Source organism: Leucoraja erinacea, chromosome 8 (assembly GCF_028641065.1).
Source record: "Leucoraja erinacea ecotype New England chromosome 8, Leri_hhj_1, whole genome shotgun sequence".
In the NCBI taxonomy this organism is placed as follows: domain Eukaryota; kingdom Metazoa; phylum Chordata; class Chondrichthyes; order Rajiformes; family Rajidae; genus Leucoraja; species Leucoraja erinaceus.
The window spans coordinates 2,515,060-2,530,624 of record NC_073384.1 but is presented as its reverse complement, the minus strand read 5'-3'; the positions used below and the strand labels follow the sequence as shown (position 1 = coordinate 2,530,624).

The window sequence follows — 15,565 nt, the reverse complement described above, 5'->3', positions numbered from 1 at the left end:
AAAACATGATGCTTTCAATTTATTTGGTATTCTAACGCTGTATTTTAAAAATCAGTGCCAGATACAAGGCAGACATTGGACTGTGAATGGTTGGTTGTTTAGCCCAATTGTCTAAAGTGGTTTTGTCTCTATCTGCAATAATTTGATGAAGTTGTGTTAAATTAAGTAGAAACATAGAACATAAAAATAGTTGCAGGAGCAGGCCATTTATGGTCATAGCTGATCATCTAAAATCAGTACAAGCCCTTCCTGCTTTTTCCCCATATCCCTTGATTCCTTTAGCCCTAAGAGCTAAATCTAACTTGCTTGAATTGGGGTACAGTCTTGTGTGTTTAGTTTAGTTTAGAGATACAGTGCTCTGGGCTGATGCAGAACTGATTTTGTTTGTATGACTTCCAAAGGAACTTGTTCTGGTGCTGCTTGACATTACACCCATGATGTCGGTGCTGGATGGAGTGGTGATGGAAATTCAGGACTGTGCTATTCCACTGGTGAAGAGTAAGTAGATGATGGGTGTTTAACCGTAACTTAAAATTGGCAGAACATTAATACACCTATTTTGTTTTCTATTTTAAATACAGAAATTTTTATTTCTGCTTTCTGTGAGTGGGGGAATATTTGTTAAACTGGCTATAATTTGTACTTGCTTAAGTTTGCTATTGATAACATGATCCTATCGTTTTAGAAGTATTGCCCTGTTCTGTTGGTGTTTCCCTTGTGCAACGGTTGTCAAGCATGTTTATAGATTGTTAATAACACAAGGCCACTTGTGATACGGACGGTCTAGTATTGACCGCGTGGTTAATGTTTTACAACATGCCGTTCCCACATGTTGAACCCGTAGAGTTGTCTGCTGCTCCCTCAGTAGACCTTCACATTCTACCTTCACATATTCATCCAATTTTCAGTTGAATGATTCTATCATCCATTAAGCTGCCGACTTTCAGGTTATAACCCTGTATTGAGTGAAACATGTTTGCTCTGTTGCCCTGTGATCTTCTTTTGGTTCTCTGTGCCAGTAACTGCTGATGTATTATTTTAGTCAAGGTCATGCAGTATAGAAATGGGCCCTTTGACCCAACTTGCCACACCGACCAACATGCCCCCGTCTACTAGTCCCACCTGCCTGTGTGTGGCCCATATCCCTCCAAACCTTCCCTATGCATGTACCTGTCCAAATGTATTTTAAACATTGTTTCTTCTTGATTTAAATAACTTGTATAACTGTAGGAGCCATTAAGCTTTAGTCATTATTATTATTATCATGTCTGATATCTTTAGTTTTAGCTATCTGCCTGTACTGTTATAGGTGGGATTTGATACGTAGTCGGAGTGGGTTTTTGTTGGAGTCTCGCGCAGACTCGCAGATTAGAAGTTTTAGTTTTGTGGCGGAGTATGAAGGGAAATGTTTTCTACCATGATCACGACACACACGTTACGAGACGACACGCCTTTATAAGCAGAAGCTTTTATGTGATTTATATGACGTGAATGGGACAGCGATTAAGGTCAGAAAGTTAGAAGTTATTTATTTGTATTGTATTATTTCAATAAATGATTAATTAATCAAGAAACTACATCTGGACGATTAATCTTTGTTGTCTTATGTGTGTTGTGAGTGTGTTAGGCTATACCTTCAAATCGTACTCGAAATTGGATTTTGAGAATGTTTTTAAAAAACTGCCATTACAGTAACCTTCCTTTCAACATTTTCTCTCCAGTAGGGGGTGAAAGAACCTGGTTCTGATTATCCACGTGACATGTACACCACAGTGAATGTGTTCCAGCAAATCTTTTTTGCACCTTCATAAAGTGTTCCTATATTCTTGTTGTAGCTAAAGCCTTTTGAACAAAATTTCTATTAAATTCTTTTGATTTCTTTTAAATTGAGCACCGTTAAGCCCATGATTCTGCATGATTTCATCCATCATTTTGACTGTCCTGATTTCATCCATCATTTCACACTGTCCTGTCATCGTGAATTAGTTAGTCTCATGGAACACATCTACTCACCATGTACTGCACGGCAATACGTGTGCCTGGGCCCTGTACATTTGCTCCAATGAAACACAGCCGTTCCCCACCACTGGTTCCATTCTGAGACGGCGTCACATTCTTGCTGAACAGGCTCCATTGATCGCACCAGCCTCTTCACTCGTATTCCAGATTCTTCATCAATTTCTACCTTAATCCATAATGCACGGCATTAACTGCATTCTTATTATTAACCATTGCTTTTCAAAGGAAAAGCTGTTTAAAGTGATGGCTCTGACAAATCCATCCATTCCCTTATTCATCTATAGTTGTTCAAGTGTCCAGAGATATTGACTTGATTTGGTTAAATTGCATTGTTGTTGGACTCATCTTTGCATCTTTTTTGAAGAATTTGTAATCCTCCAGTGCACAGGATCATTGCTTTTCATTTCCCTGCTGAATTGTTTTGTCTTGTTGATACTTTTTTCCTCATTACTATAATATTTGTAATTATTCTGGGAGGTCTGATTTTGGTTGCTTCTCACTATTCCTTTGGGAATTATGTAAACTATACCTGGATCTTTATAGGATGCATATTATTTGTTTAAAGTATATCCTATGAATACTTTTTCCGGTTTACCTCAAATGGATTAAACTTTTGAAGTCCAGATGCAAGTGGCTGATATCCCATCACTGTTGCTTATCCATTGTCATTGAATCATTGCTCAGTAATCCAGTTTTAGAACGAGAAGTGATGGAGAAATGAGGAACTGCTGGTTTACGAAAAAACAGAGCTGGAGTAACCCAGCGGGTCAGGCAGCATCTCTGGAGAACATGGATACAAAGTCTGAAGAAAGGTCCTGACCCGAAACATCACAATTCATATTCTCCATGGATGCTACCTGACCCACTGAGTTACTCCAGCACTTAGTCTTTCAATGAGGAGTGATGTTCGTTACTTAGCTCTCCGTAAAGGAGGCACAGATTAGAAACTCTCGAAGTCCCAGGTTCTTGAGGTGAATGTTGACAAAGATTTCCTAGGCTGTTGTTCCTTGTCCTTAAATACTCGTGTTCTACAAATGTCACTACTCTTCACGATAAAATAAATGATGGCACCTCTCACTGTTCGGCATCCCACAATTAAAGCAGTATTGATTATATCGGTGGGAACACTGAATGCCATTGACCGGGGAGGATAATTGTCAACATACTTGGAGGTTACACCCTGCCCAGCCCTCTGTTATTCCCAGGCCACACGCTCCTCTGCCAAGCCGCTCAAATGCTCTGCTAAATTTGGGATGTTATGAACTGGGGTTGATTTTTAAACAAATGTGTGGCCATTGTGATCAGATTCCTTTTAATGTAAACCTTCTCCTTACAGAGGTTATTGCAACTGACAAGGAGGATGTAGCTTTTCAGGCCATTGATGTTGCGATTCTAGTGGGCTCAATGCCACGCCGGGAAGGAATGGAACGGAAAGATTTGCTGCAGGCTAACGTGAGAATCTTCAAATCCCAGGGCTCTGCTCTGGACAAGTTTGCCAAGAAAACGGTCAAGGTAACAAGAATTCAGCCCAACTCTATGTGATTTCAATGAACTGGATGGCAAGTCAAGTAAGCCATGTTTGTAAACAGTATAAAATAGGAGTAATAAGGAAAAATATGTAAGTGCATTTGAACGTGTGAAAGTAAAGTGCTGGAAATGTGATAAGGGAAAGTAAGCATGCAGGTACAGCAGGCAGTGAAGAAACCGAATGGCATGTTAGCCTTCATAACGAGAGGAGTTGAGTAAAGGAGCAAAGAAATCCTTCTGCAGTTGTACAGAGCCCTAGTGAGACCACACCTGGAGTATTGTGTGCAGTTTTGGTCTCCAAATTTGAAGAAGGACATTCTTGCTATTGAGGGAGTACAGCGTAGATTCACCAGATTAATTCCCAGGATGGCAGGACTGTCATATGTTGATAGAATGGAGCGGCTGGGCTTGTATACTCTGGAATTTAGAAGGATAAGAGGGGATCTTATTGAAATATAAGATTATTAAGGGTTTGGGCACGCTAGACGCAGGAAACGTGTTCCCGATGTTGGGGGAGTCCAGAACCAGAGGCCACAGTTTAAGAATACGAGGTAAGCCATTTAGAACAGAGATGTGGAAAACGTTTTCACAGTGGGTTGTGGGGGCCAATTCTCTGTATGCTTTCAAGAGAGAGTTGGATAGAGCTCTTAAAGATAGCGGAGTCAAGGGATGTGGGGAAAAGACAAGAACGGGGTACTGAATGTGGATGATCACAATGAATGGCTGCTGGCTCAAAGGGCCGAATGGCCTACTCCTGCACCTATTGTCTATTGAATGCTGAAAGTTCAGCCCATCAACTACACCTAGATCCGTGTTTTTAACAGTACATTCAAGTCAACTTTCTATTTCCTTTACGCTGGATACAAGGGACTGGGTCATCAGATAATTCATCCAGGCAGCCACAGGTTTGGTTTGACATGGCCATCCTGGTTTTCTATGGTGCCAAGAAGCCTGAATATAAAGTTTGTCAAATAGAACAATATAGTTACATTGAAAAGAGTTACTGAAAATAAATATTCAAACAACGTACTTGGAAAAGTAAGGGCTCGTTGGGAATGAAGGCATGCTTGTTTAAGCCTACTGAACAGCTTGAAGAATTGCAGGTCTCATTGAAGGTCCATAACTTGGTACAGTTAGGGCAGCACAGTGGCACAGCTGGTAGTGCTGCTGTCTCGGAGCAGGATTCCATCCTAACCTCGGGTGCGGTCTGTATGGCGTTTACACACACCACCAGCATGGGTTTCCTTCCCCATCCCAAAGACATGTGGATTTGGTAGTTAACGTGTAAGTTGGCGTCTGTAAATTGCCTCTAGTGTGTAGGGAGTGGATGCAAATACATGATAATGTAAAACTGGTGTGAATGAGTGATCGTGGTCGGCGAGCTGATGACCAATTAGTAAAGAAACACTGTGTGGGGAGATGTTCGCGGAAGGAGATGTTGTGAAGACTTCCATTTAAAACACACCCTGATTCTGGCCGAGTGTCTTAAAGTGTGAAGTCACTTCATGACCCTTGGTGATAAAGATTGTGGGTCTGGGTTTATATATAGCCTTGGGTAGAATATAATGTTGATATCACTGCATTACAGCAATGATCACAACCAAACTGATATTGAACAAAATAAGTTAATGGGTCAGATGATCTATAGCTTGGTCCAAGAAGCAAGTTTTAAGGGTCATCTATAACACATTGTATGTTCTTTTGTTTTAATATTAAATGCAGCAATTGAAAAATATTTAACCTAAATAGATAATGGTTGTACATTTGACCTGACGTGACGACCTGTGTTTACCATGACCAGTTCTTTAATTGCCCCACTTTGTGTTACAATAAAAAAGCTAAATGTATTTTTCCCAGGTCCTTGTGGTGGGCAACCCGGCCAACACCAATTGTTTGATTGCGCTGAAGTCTGCACCGTCGATTCCAAAAGAGAATTTCTTTTGCCTGACCCGCTTGGATCACAACAGAGCGAGGGCTCAGGTAATCTCTAATATCCACTTCAACATTCAAAAATGCAAGTATTTGCAGACCTTAAACATGGCGGCATGTTTGTGAATGTAATTGTCTTCCAAAAATCCTCCTCATTTGTGGGTCTGCCCGTTCAAAGTTTCAAGGTCAGTTTATTGTCACAATTAAGGTACAGTGAAATTCCAATTACCATACAGCAATACTAAAACAAAAGCAACAAGACACACAACTACATAAAAGTTAACATAAACATCCACCACACTGGATTCCCCACGTTCCTCACTGTGATGGAAGGCAATAAGGTCCAGTCTTCTTCCCCTTTATTCTTCTGCGGTCGGGGCAGTCGAACCACAAAACAGACACAAAGAAGGAAAGGACAGTCAGACTGTTGGCAAGGCAGCCATTGTTGGCGGTACCCCTGATGGGCTTTAGTGACACATGTCTTTGAGGAGATTGTTGTGCTGGAGTGCTTGGTTGGACGTTGTGGGTGAATGTTGGGGCAATATTCTACATTTAAAGAAATACCATGGAACAATTTTACATTTGCAAAAACCAAAAATATTCATGTTGATCTCAATTTAAATAACATAGAACAGTACAGCAAGTGCAGGAACAAGCCCTTAGGCCCACAATGTTTGTGCCAAACATGATGCCAACTTATTACCCTGTGTCTGCACGTGATCCTTATCGCCCCCCCCCACCCCATGCTGTAGCTAAACACAGATGCTGGTTTACACTGAAGACAGACAGATGCTGGGGTAACTCAGCGGGACAAGCAGCATCTCTGGAGAGAAGGAATGGGTGACATTTTGGGTCGAAATCCTTCTTCAGGTCGACCTGAAAGTCTCCCATTCCTTCTCTCCAGATATGCTGCATATCCCCCCAATTCTCTGCATATCAATGTGCCTATGAAGAAAGACTGAATAGACTTGGTTATGAAGAAAGACTGGATAGACTTGGTTTATACTCTCTAGAATTTAGGAGATTGAGAGGGGATCTTATAGAAACCTACAAAATTCTTAAGGGGTTGGACAGGCTAGATGCAGGAAGATTGTTCCCGATGTTAGGGAAGTCCGGGACAAGGGGTCACAGCTTGAGGATAAGGGGGAAATCCTTTAAAACCGAGATGAGAAGAACTTTTTTCACACAGAGAGTGGTGAATCTCTGGAACTCTCTGCCACAGAGGGTAGTTGAGGCCAGTTCATTGGCTATATTTAAGAGGGAGTTGGATGTGGTCCTTGTGGCTAAGGGGATCAGGGGGTATGGAGAGAAGGCAGGTACGGGATACTGAGTTGGATGATCAGCCATGATCATATTGAATGGCGGTGCAGGCTCGAAGGGCCGAATGGCCTACTCCTGCACCTAATTTCTATGTTTCTATGTCTATGTTTCTATCTAACCCCATCTATATGTTACCACTTTCAGGGAGTTATGTGCTTGGACCCTGAGGTCGCACTGTACAGCAATATTGTTAAGGGGCTTGCAATTAACTGTACACCTGCCCCAAGCATTTGACCTACCAAAGGGCTCGGATTAAACGGTCTGCCATTTCACAGCCCATATCTATAACTGATTTTAATCGCACTAAGAAAGAACTGCAGATGCTGGAAAAATCAAAGTTAGACAAAAATGCTGGAGAAACTCAGCGGGTGAGGCAGCATCTATGGAGCGAAGGAATAGGTGACGTTTCGGGTCAAGAACCTTCTTCAATTACACTGATTGCTTTAACAGCCTTCCTCGCTATCCGCAACTTCTCCAATATTGGTAAACGTACTAACCAACCCATCTATATTTACATCCCAGTCATTTACTTGTCACAATCAATAGCGGTCCCAGCACAGATCCCTGCGGAACTCCACTGGTCACAAACCTCCCAACAAGAACGACACCTTTCCACCACTACCCACTATCTCATCGGTAGTTCTGAATCCAAACTATCATCTCACTGCTGATCCCATGCATCTTAATCTTCTAGCTCGGCCTACTAGAGGCATGTTATCAATGCCTTACTAAGATCCATGTGGACCACATCCACTGCCCTAGCTTTATCAGTTTGTGGTGCTTTGAAAAGTTGAAATGTTGTGCTTTTGCTGTTCATTCCACAAATTCTGTTTGTTGACGATTTTTATTCCAACATTGTTTAGATTGCAGTTAGATTGGGTATACCATCAAACGATGTCAAGAATGTCATAATCTGGGGCAATCACTCTTCTACTCAATATCCTGATGTAAATCATGCCACTGCGAAATGTGATGGAACGGAAATGAGTGTCTCTGCTGCCGTCAAGGATGATAACTGGCTGAAGAACGACTTTATTAAAGTAAGTAAGTGCATGCTTGTAAATATTTGGAGTTACTGGTCCACCACACTTGCCTCCAGAGCATTGCCATTTTATCTGTTTGCTGGACTATCAGTTGCTGGAAAATGGTTGGTTGACCTGTATTAAGAAAATCAATCCGTGCATCTGCACATGTAGATGGATGAATAGGCAGTAGTTCCTTCTCAGATTCCTGTCAATATTTTACATCAATGGATTGACCTACAATTTATTTTCTTTCAAAATTGGATATGAAATTTTAATAAGGTATTTTGTTTCTCTTCCATCCCTATTGTGTAAACCCACAGTAACTTCTCTCTGATCATTGTAGCATTTGGAAGGAAATGTCAATAGCCATGTGCAAACTAAGGTTATAAACAGCAAAGCACTATTGCAGCTCGTACAGATTTTGGACAGGTCTCCAGATGAACACGGGTTTTAAACGGTTTGTATTCCTGGTCCATGGCTTGCATTCTGATATAATTTCTGTTAAATAGCCAGAATACTAGTTTATTAAAAACCCTAAACCACTGGAATTGGTGCAAACTTGTTATTTTTTAGAAATTGCTCTTCTATCTCCAGCAGTGAATGCAGTGACTGAAATCGTATCCTCTTGTCCTGTAACATCCGTGTACCTGTCTGTTTAAATCATGTGTGGGCATTACTTGATTTTAAACCATGCCATTAACTCTATTGTTAGGCTTGACATTTTAACACAATATAATGCGGCTGTTTTAAAAAAAATCTCTATAATGGCTCTTGGACTGGAATGATTAGGGTATTTTTTAAATATATTTTTGCTTGCTTTAATCATCTAGTTATTTTGTGTTTTGATTCTGACGTTCGACCAGACTCTACTGCCTTCCAAATTGTTTTTTTTTCCTTCAAATTATCCATTCAACTTCAGTAGTGTGAAGCCACTTCCTCTGATGTTCCTGTTTTCAGTTCTGCTGTTTTAAAGGTTTTTGGTATTTATTTATTCATCTCCTCTTTCGTGCACCAGCAAATATCGGTTTCTTGTGATTGTCAAAGTAAAGTGGATCAGCAGAGCCAGTGGACCTGCTCAAGGAACAGATGCATTGAGGAGAGAGAGTGGATTATGTTTGTCTCCCAGTTATGACTGATGCTGCAAGTGTTGATGACCGTTTCTTCCCACAGACCATCCAGCAGCGTGGTGCTGCGGTGATTAAGGCCAGGAAGCTTTCCAGTGCAATGTCGGCTGCTAAGGCCATCTCTGATCACATGAAGGACATCTGGTTTGGCACTCCTGAGGTACGCTAGCTAACTGGGGCAAAGTAGAAACGAGGAACTGCAGGTGCTGGTTACAAAAAAGGCACAGTGCTGGAGTAACTGAGTGGGTCTGGCAGCATCTCTAGAGAACATGGATAAGTGCCATTTTGGGTCAGAACTCTTCTTCAGACTAAAAGACCCCGACCCAAAATGTCATCTATCCGTGTTCTTCAGAGATGCTGCCTGACCCACTGAGTTACTCCAGCACTTTTTTATCCTTTTTGGGGGCAAACTACTGCTTTTTCTTTCTCTGATTACTAATGGATTTGGCAAGATCCAGCATGGTAAGCCGGTCTAGAAAGTCAAAGCACATGGAATCCAAGGTGAGCTGGCTAATTGGATCCAAAATTGGCTTAGTGATAGGGGACAGATAATAGTGATGAAAGGATGTTTTTGTTGGAAGTTTCTCTGATGTACTGCCGGGACCCTTGTTATTTGTGATGGTGCAATCAGATACAATCACTATGATTATGATGTGTTCGGATGGGCACTCGAGACAACGGAAGTGATGTTTCAATACTGCTGGGAAAAGGTGCATCTAGGTACTGAGTGACCATGCCAAGTCTGTATTAATCAATGATATTTTCAAAATATGAGTTACTGATGAGACTGAATTAGTTGTTGAATGAGGAAACTCTGAATGGGAAAGATGAAGCGAGGTTTGCTACTTGCTGCATTGATTCATTTGTCCTTCCTGAGCTTTGAGGTTGTTGCATTACAGGAAAATGAAACTCCAATATAAGGCTTGTAAAATGAAACTGTTCCATGAGTTTCATTTGAATAAGGCCATCAGTTTCACGTCTTGCAAAAACATTTTTGCAAGGCTATCTTGGGGCAGAAATTATCATTGAGAATATTTAGCGACATTAAAAATATGATTTCTATTTATTATTTTCCATTCTGATCTGTGCCTGTAACTCTCCAACATATGCACAAATTCAGTTTCCAGCACTAATATAGTTTCAACTTGTATTGCAGCTTGAAGCTCAGAAATGCAGACAGTGAAAGTCCATCCAGTATCCCAACAATGAAAGGATTGACAATGGTCGACAAATTGTCATCGCTTTTTGATTGGTTTAGACAACGTGTTTTATCATGATTTTTAGATTATCAATAAACAAGAATTGTATGAAAAGCAAGTCTAGAGCAAACATCCCTGGTGCAAAAAAAAAACTGTTGGAGGAACTCAGCAGATCAGACACCATGTGTGGAGGCAGGAATAGTCGACGTTTTGTGTTGAAGTCCTGCTTTGGGTTTTGTACCTGATTATAGCACCTGCAGTCTCTAGTCATTATCTCAACATTATGCCCATTTAGGATATTTGTGAGAGGTTGAATCTTTTTACATAGTTGCTAATTTAGTTGAATATTTATGATTGTTGATGTTTTTTTCCTCCCCAGGGTGAATGGGTGTCGATGGGGGTGATTTCTGATGGAAATACATACAATATTCCCAATGACCTGATCTATTCTTTCCCAGTTAAAATCAAGGTAAACTTTTCTTGCCTTCATTAAAATAGCACAAACAAGGTAATGAAATGAATCCGTTTCTGAATAATTTCAAATTGAGAACTGGAATACGCTGTGTGTGGCTGCTTACAATTCTAGTGAGAAATACTTCAGCTCTGAATGTTGGTTATTTATGTTAATTGTTTGCCTTTGTTCCAGAATAAAACTTGGAAGATTGTCGAGTGTTTGACAATCAATGACTTCTCCTGTGAGAAGATGAAAACCACTGCTACCGAACTAGTTGAAGAGAGAGATACGGCCACTGAGTTCCTGACAAGTGCTTGAGTTCATTACTATCAAAATACACCACGTACTTCTCCTGAGATGGATCAAGTTCAGTAAAATAAATCCATATATGCCTTGTATAAGGAAACCTACCTGTACTGTAACAATAATCAACAAACATCCTAGGTAGGGAAGTTTTTCAATATAAAGAATAAACTTCCTATCAATAGCTTTTCATTGTATTGATTTTTTAATTTGGAAATACAGTATGAGAACTAGATGAATATAAAGAAATTAGACTAAGTGGGACCCGTTGGGTCCCAGCTTCACACGGGAGGGCTGGTCCCCCAACGCAATATTCCACCTCTCCACCAATTCCAATATTGCTGGCCAGTGGGGGGGTTTCTGGAGTGCTAGTATATGTGTTGTGGGTCAAAGGGACTGGTTTCCAGAGGGCTAGTATGGACATTGTGGGCTGAATGGATTCTTGGGCTGGCACATAAGTTACTCTGGCCGGGCAGCTCAGTCACTCGGGCTGTTGTGCACTGAAGGAACTGGTTTCGCGAGGGCTAGTATGGACATTGTGGACTGAATGGATTTTTGGACTTGCAGTTCACTAAATCATGGGTGGTGGGCTGGCATTTCACTTACTCAAGGCTGGTGGACTGGCAGCCCAGACACTCGCAGCTAGTGGTGGCAGTTCACTCAGTCACCTCTCTTCTCACGCAGCACACTCACGCAGACACACACACACACTCACGCGCGCACACACACACACACTCACGCACACACACGCACTCACGCTCACACACACACACTCACACACGCACACTCACACACACACACACGCAGACTCATGCACACACACAGACACACATGCACAGACACACACACAACTACCGGCATGCACACAGCCACACACTCACACAGACACACACTCACGCAGACACACACACACTCACACGACACACACACTCACTCACGCAGCACACTCGCAGCGCACACTCACACACTCACGCAGACACACGCACTCCCGCAGACACACGCACTCCCGCAGACACACGCACTCCCGCAGACACACACGCACTCACGCAGACACACGCACTCACACGCGCGCACACTCACGCAAACACACGCGCACGCACACTCACGCAGACACACACATTCACGCGCACACACACTCACGCAGACACACGCACTCACGCAGACACACGCACTCACGCAGACACGCACTCACGCAGACACGCACTCACGCAGACACACGCACTCACGCAGACACACGCACTCACGCAGTCACAAACACACACTCACACATACACTCACACACAGACACACACTCATCCACAGACACTTACACAGACACAGCCACATACATACGCACACACAGACAGACGACGCGCACACACACTTTAGAAGTAATAGAGATACTATCTGCAAGCATTTTAGAACCAATAGAGACTTTTTGCAAGCATTTTAGAACCAATAGACATTTTTTTCGCAATACAAAATTCTTAGGGGGTTGGACAGGCTAGATGCAGGAAGATTGTTCCCGATGTTGGGGAAGTCCAGGACAAGGGGTCACAGTTTAAGGATAAAGGGGGAATCCTTTAGGACCGAGATGAGAAAACCATTTTTCACGCAGGGAGTGGTGAATCTCTGGAACTCTCTGCCACAGACGGTAGTTGAGGCCAGTTCATTGGCTATATTTAAGAGGGAGTTAGATGTGGCCCTTGTGGCAAAAGGGGTCAGGGGGTATGGAGAGAAGGCAGGTACAGGATACTGAGTTGGATGATCACATTGAATGGTGGTGCAGGCTCGAAGGGCCAAATGGTCTACTCCTGCACCTATTTTGTATGTTTCTAAATGTGCATGGTGCTCTGTTAATTGTCCACTGTAAATTGCTACAAGTGGAGATAAGTGGTCGAATTTTGGTGGGGTGGGTTAGGGTATGATTGGTGTGGGCAAAGGGGCTTGCAATCTGTTTCTCTCTGTCTCTAATAGTAATTACATTTACAAAGATTATGAAGACATCACGTAAATTCAAGAGTTCAAGAGACATTTATTATCACATGCACCAATTGGTAGTGAGATTGAATTACCATACGAATAAAAATAACACAATAAACACGATAGAATTTAACATGAACATCCCAACACAGCAGAATCAACGTTTCCCACTGTGAGGGAAGGCAATAAGGTTCAGTCATCTTCCTCTTTGTTCACCCGTCCTCTGCTGTTCAGCTATGTAGTTGCTTCCTGCCAATACATTTACAATTTAATTGGAAAGTGAAACTTTTGACAAATGACCACTAGGCGGAGCCTGTGCTACACTCTCAGCAATGACTGCTAGGATCCATTCAATCAGGTCTACCAGTGTACATAGTGAAAGCAGATCTATAATCAGTTCATCTCTGCAAGAAAGGATGCCTAAAAAGTCAAGTTCAATTACACCAAGGAGCCAACACATTTTAGTCTCAGAGTATTGACAAGTATATGAAGGAACAGTGAAAAGCTTTTTGCATGCGAGCAAATCAATACACATGAAAACTACACATGAAAACAGCCGGGCCAAACACAAGTAGGGGAGGAGAAGCAAAATGAAAAATACTGGAATACAGAATATAGTATTGCAGCATTGTAGTGCAACAGTTCCAGAGGAAATGTTTTATGTTTTCACTGGGGATGGAAAATCAGGACTGTGCCCTAGTTTATAGAAGGACCGTTCAGAAGTCTGATAACTGAGGGGAAGCAGCTATACCTGAGTCTGGTGGTACACGCTTTCAAGCTTTTATATCTTCTGCTGGGCTGAAATGACCGGGGCGAGAAAGGTCCTTCATGACGTTGGCTACTTTCCCACCAGTTATTTGGACAAATATATGGATAGGTGTTTCAGGGATGAATGAGGCTTGACCAGAATGCCAACTTGGTCAGTATAAACAAAATGGGCCGAATCAGTGCTGTATAGTGCTCAATAAGAATGAAGTTCTTGTGGGTGAGAGCAGGAACTGCAAGTGAATGGGCAATCTGATCATAGCACCAAGGTAGAGGATGCCATTCAGGCTGGACAGTGAAAAGTAGATGAAATAGGGTGGAGTATATTAAGGGAGATAGACAACAGGTGCAGGAGTAGGCCATTTGAGCCAATGTGATCATGGCTGATCATCCCCACTCAGTACCCAGTTCCTGCCTTCTCCTCATATCCCCTGACTTTGCTATTTTTAAGAGCCCTATCTAGCTCTCTCTTGAAAGCATCCAGAGCACATGCCTCCACTGCTGTCTGAGGCAGAGAATTCCACAGGAATTTGTTTCGGGAACATGTTTCCTGCCTCTAATGTGTCCAAACCCTTAACTATGAGATACCCTCTCATCCTTCTAAACTCCAGAGTGTACAAGCCCAGCTGCTCCATTCTCAGCATATGACAGTCCCGCCATCCCCGGAATTAATCTTGTAAACCTAAGCTGCACTCCCTCAATAGCAAAAATCCCCGGAGAACATAGCATGATAGGTACAAAAGAAATTGCAAGGTAGGTACTACTTACTCTGCAGTCATGAGCTTAAACCTCCAAGGTCATGTGGGATTCAAGTACACTGAAGTATATAACATTCTTCTCCGTGGATTTGCACCTTGTCGTGGTGGAGAAGCTTGTGTCGTACTGAGATCCTGAGAGCGATGCCGTCTGGAACTGTGCTCCTGGTAAGGCCAACCATGGCGGTAAGGTCGAGGGGGAGGTCTCTGACAAAGAGCAATCCAACCAAGACCTCAACGGTGGAACAGGCGGAGGATGATGGCTGACTTTAGTGGAGCATCACAACGGCTGGGAAGGCGGATGAAGGCTGCAGCAGAAAAGGGTCTCCGGTCGTCTTGGACTCCATGCCACTGGATCCTGACCCAGATCTGTCAAGGACCGTGTGGTGGCTGTCTGTGCACCAGTCTCCCCACGTTAAACAAAGTCACGCACAGGCATCCCCCACTCGTTTTGAGTGGCCGCTGATGATGATGATGATAACTTAGTAAACAAAACACACAAAGTGCTGGAGTAACTCAATGGGTCAGGCAGCATCACTGGAGTCTCATTGAAGGATTCCGACCCGAATCAGACTGAAGAAGGTCCCAACCAAAAAGTCACCAGTCTATGTTCTCCGGGGATGCTGCCTGACCCGGGGGGTACCGACCCAAAACGTCACCCATTCCTTCTCTCCAGAGACACTGCCTGTCCCGCTGAGTTACTCCAGCATTTTGTGTCTATCTTCAAGTTACGCCAGTGTGTTCTAATTATATGCGGATGGGGTGAGACTACCTGTGTATAATATCTGGCCTGTAAAAAAACATATGGCACAGAGACCAAATGGCCTCCTTGTGAGAAGCATGTTTTCTTCATGTCGTGTTATAAATCAATAGACAATAGGTGCAGGAGTAGGCCATTCGACCCTTCGAGCCAGCACCGCCATTCAATGTGATCATGGCTGATCATCCCCAATCAGTACCCCGTTCCTGTGGAAGCAGGCACTTCAGCCCAACTTACCCACATGGGCCATCATGTCCCACCGGCTACACTAGTCCCACCTGCCTGCGCTTGGTCAATATCCCTCCAAACTTGTCCTGTCTAACTGTTTCTTAAACGCTGGAATAGTCCCAGCCTCAACTACCTCCTCTGGCAGCTTGTTCCATACACCCACCACCCTTCTGATTCCTATTAAATCTTTTCCCC

The 15,565-nt window shown here is 42.8% G+C and overlaps 1 protein-coding gene across 1 annotated transcript in view; it reads left to right on the top strand.

The window, feature by feature from the left end:
* Positions 1-11,087, top strand: part of mdh1ab (malate dehydrogenase 1Ab, NAD (soluble)) — a 259,183-nt gene extending 248,096 nt beyond the window's left edge. Inside the window, exons 4-10 of the mRNA XM_055638877.1 lie at positions 402-498; positions 3,356-3,531; positions 5,404-5,526; positions 7,659-7,835; positions 8,991-9,104; positions 10,523-10,612; positions 10,790-11,087. Coding sequence (XP_055494852.1) covers positions 402-498; positions 3,356-3,531; positions 5,404-5,526; positions 7,659-7,835; positions 8,991-9,104; positions 10,523-10,612; positions 10,790-10,915 — 903 coding nt within the window. The 3' untranslated portion in view covers positions 10,916-11,087. The remainder of the gene's footprint in view (positions 1-401; positions 499-3,355; positions 3,532-5,403; positions 5,527-7,658; positions 7,836-8,990; positions 9,105-10,522; positions 10,613-10,789) is intronic.
* Positions 11,088-15,565: the final 4,478 nt, after the last annotated feature.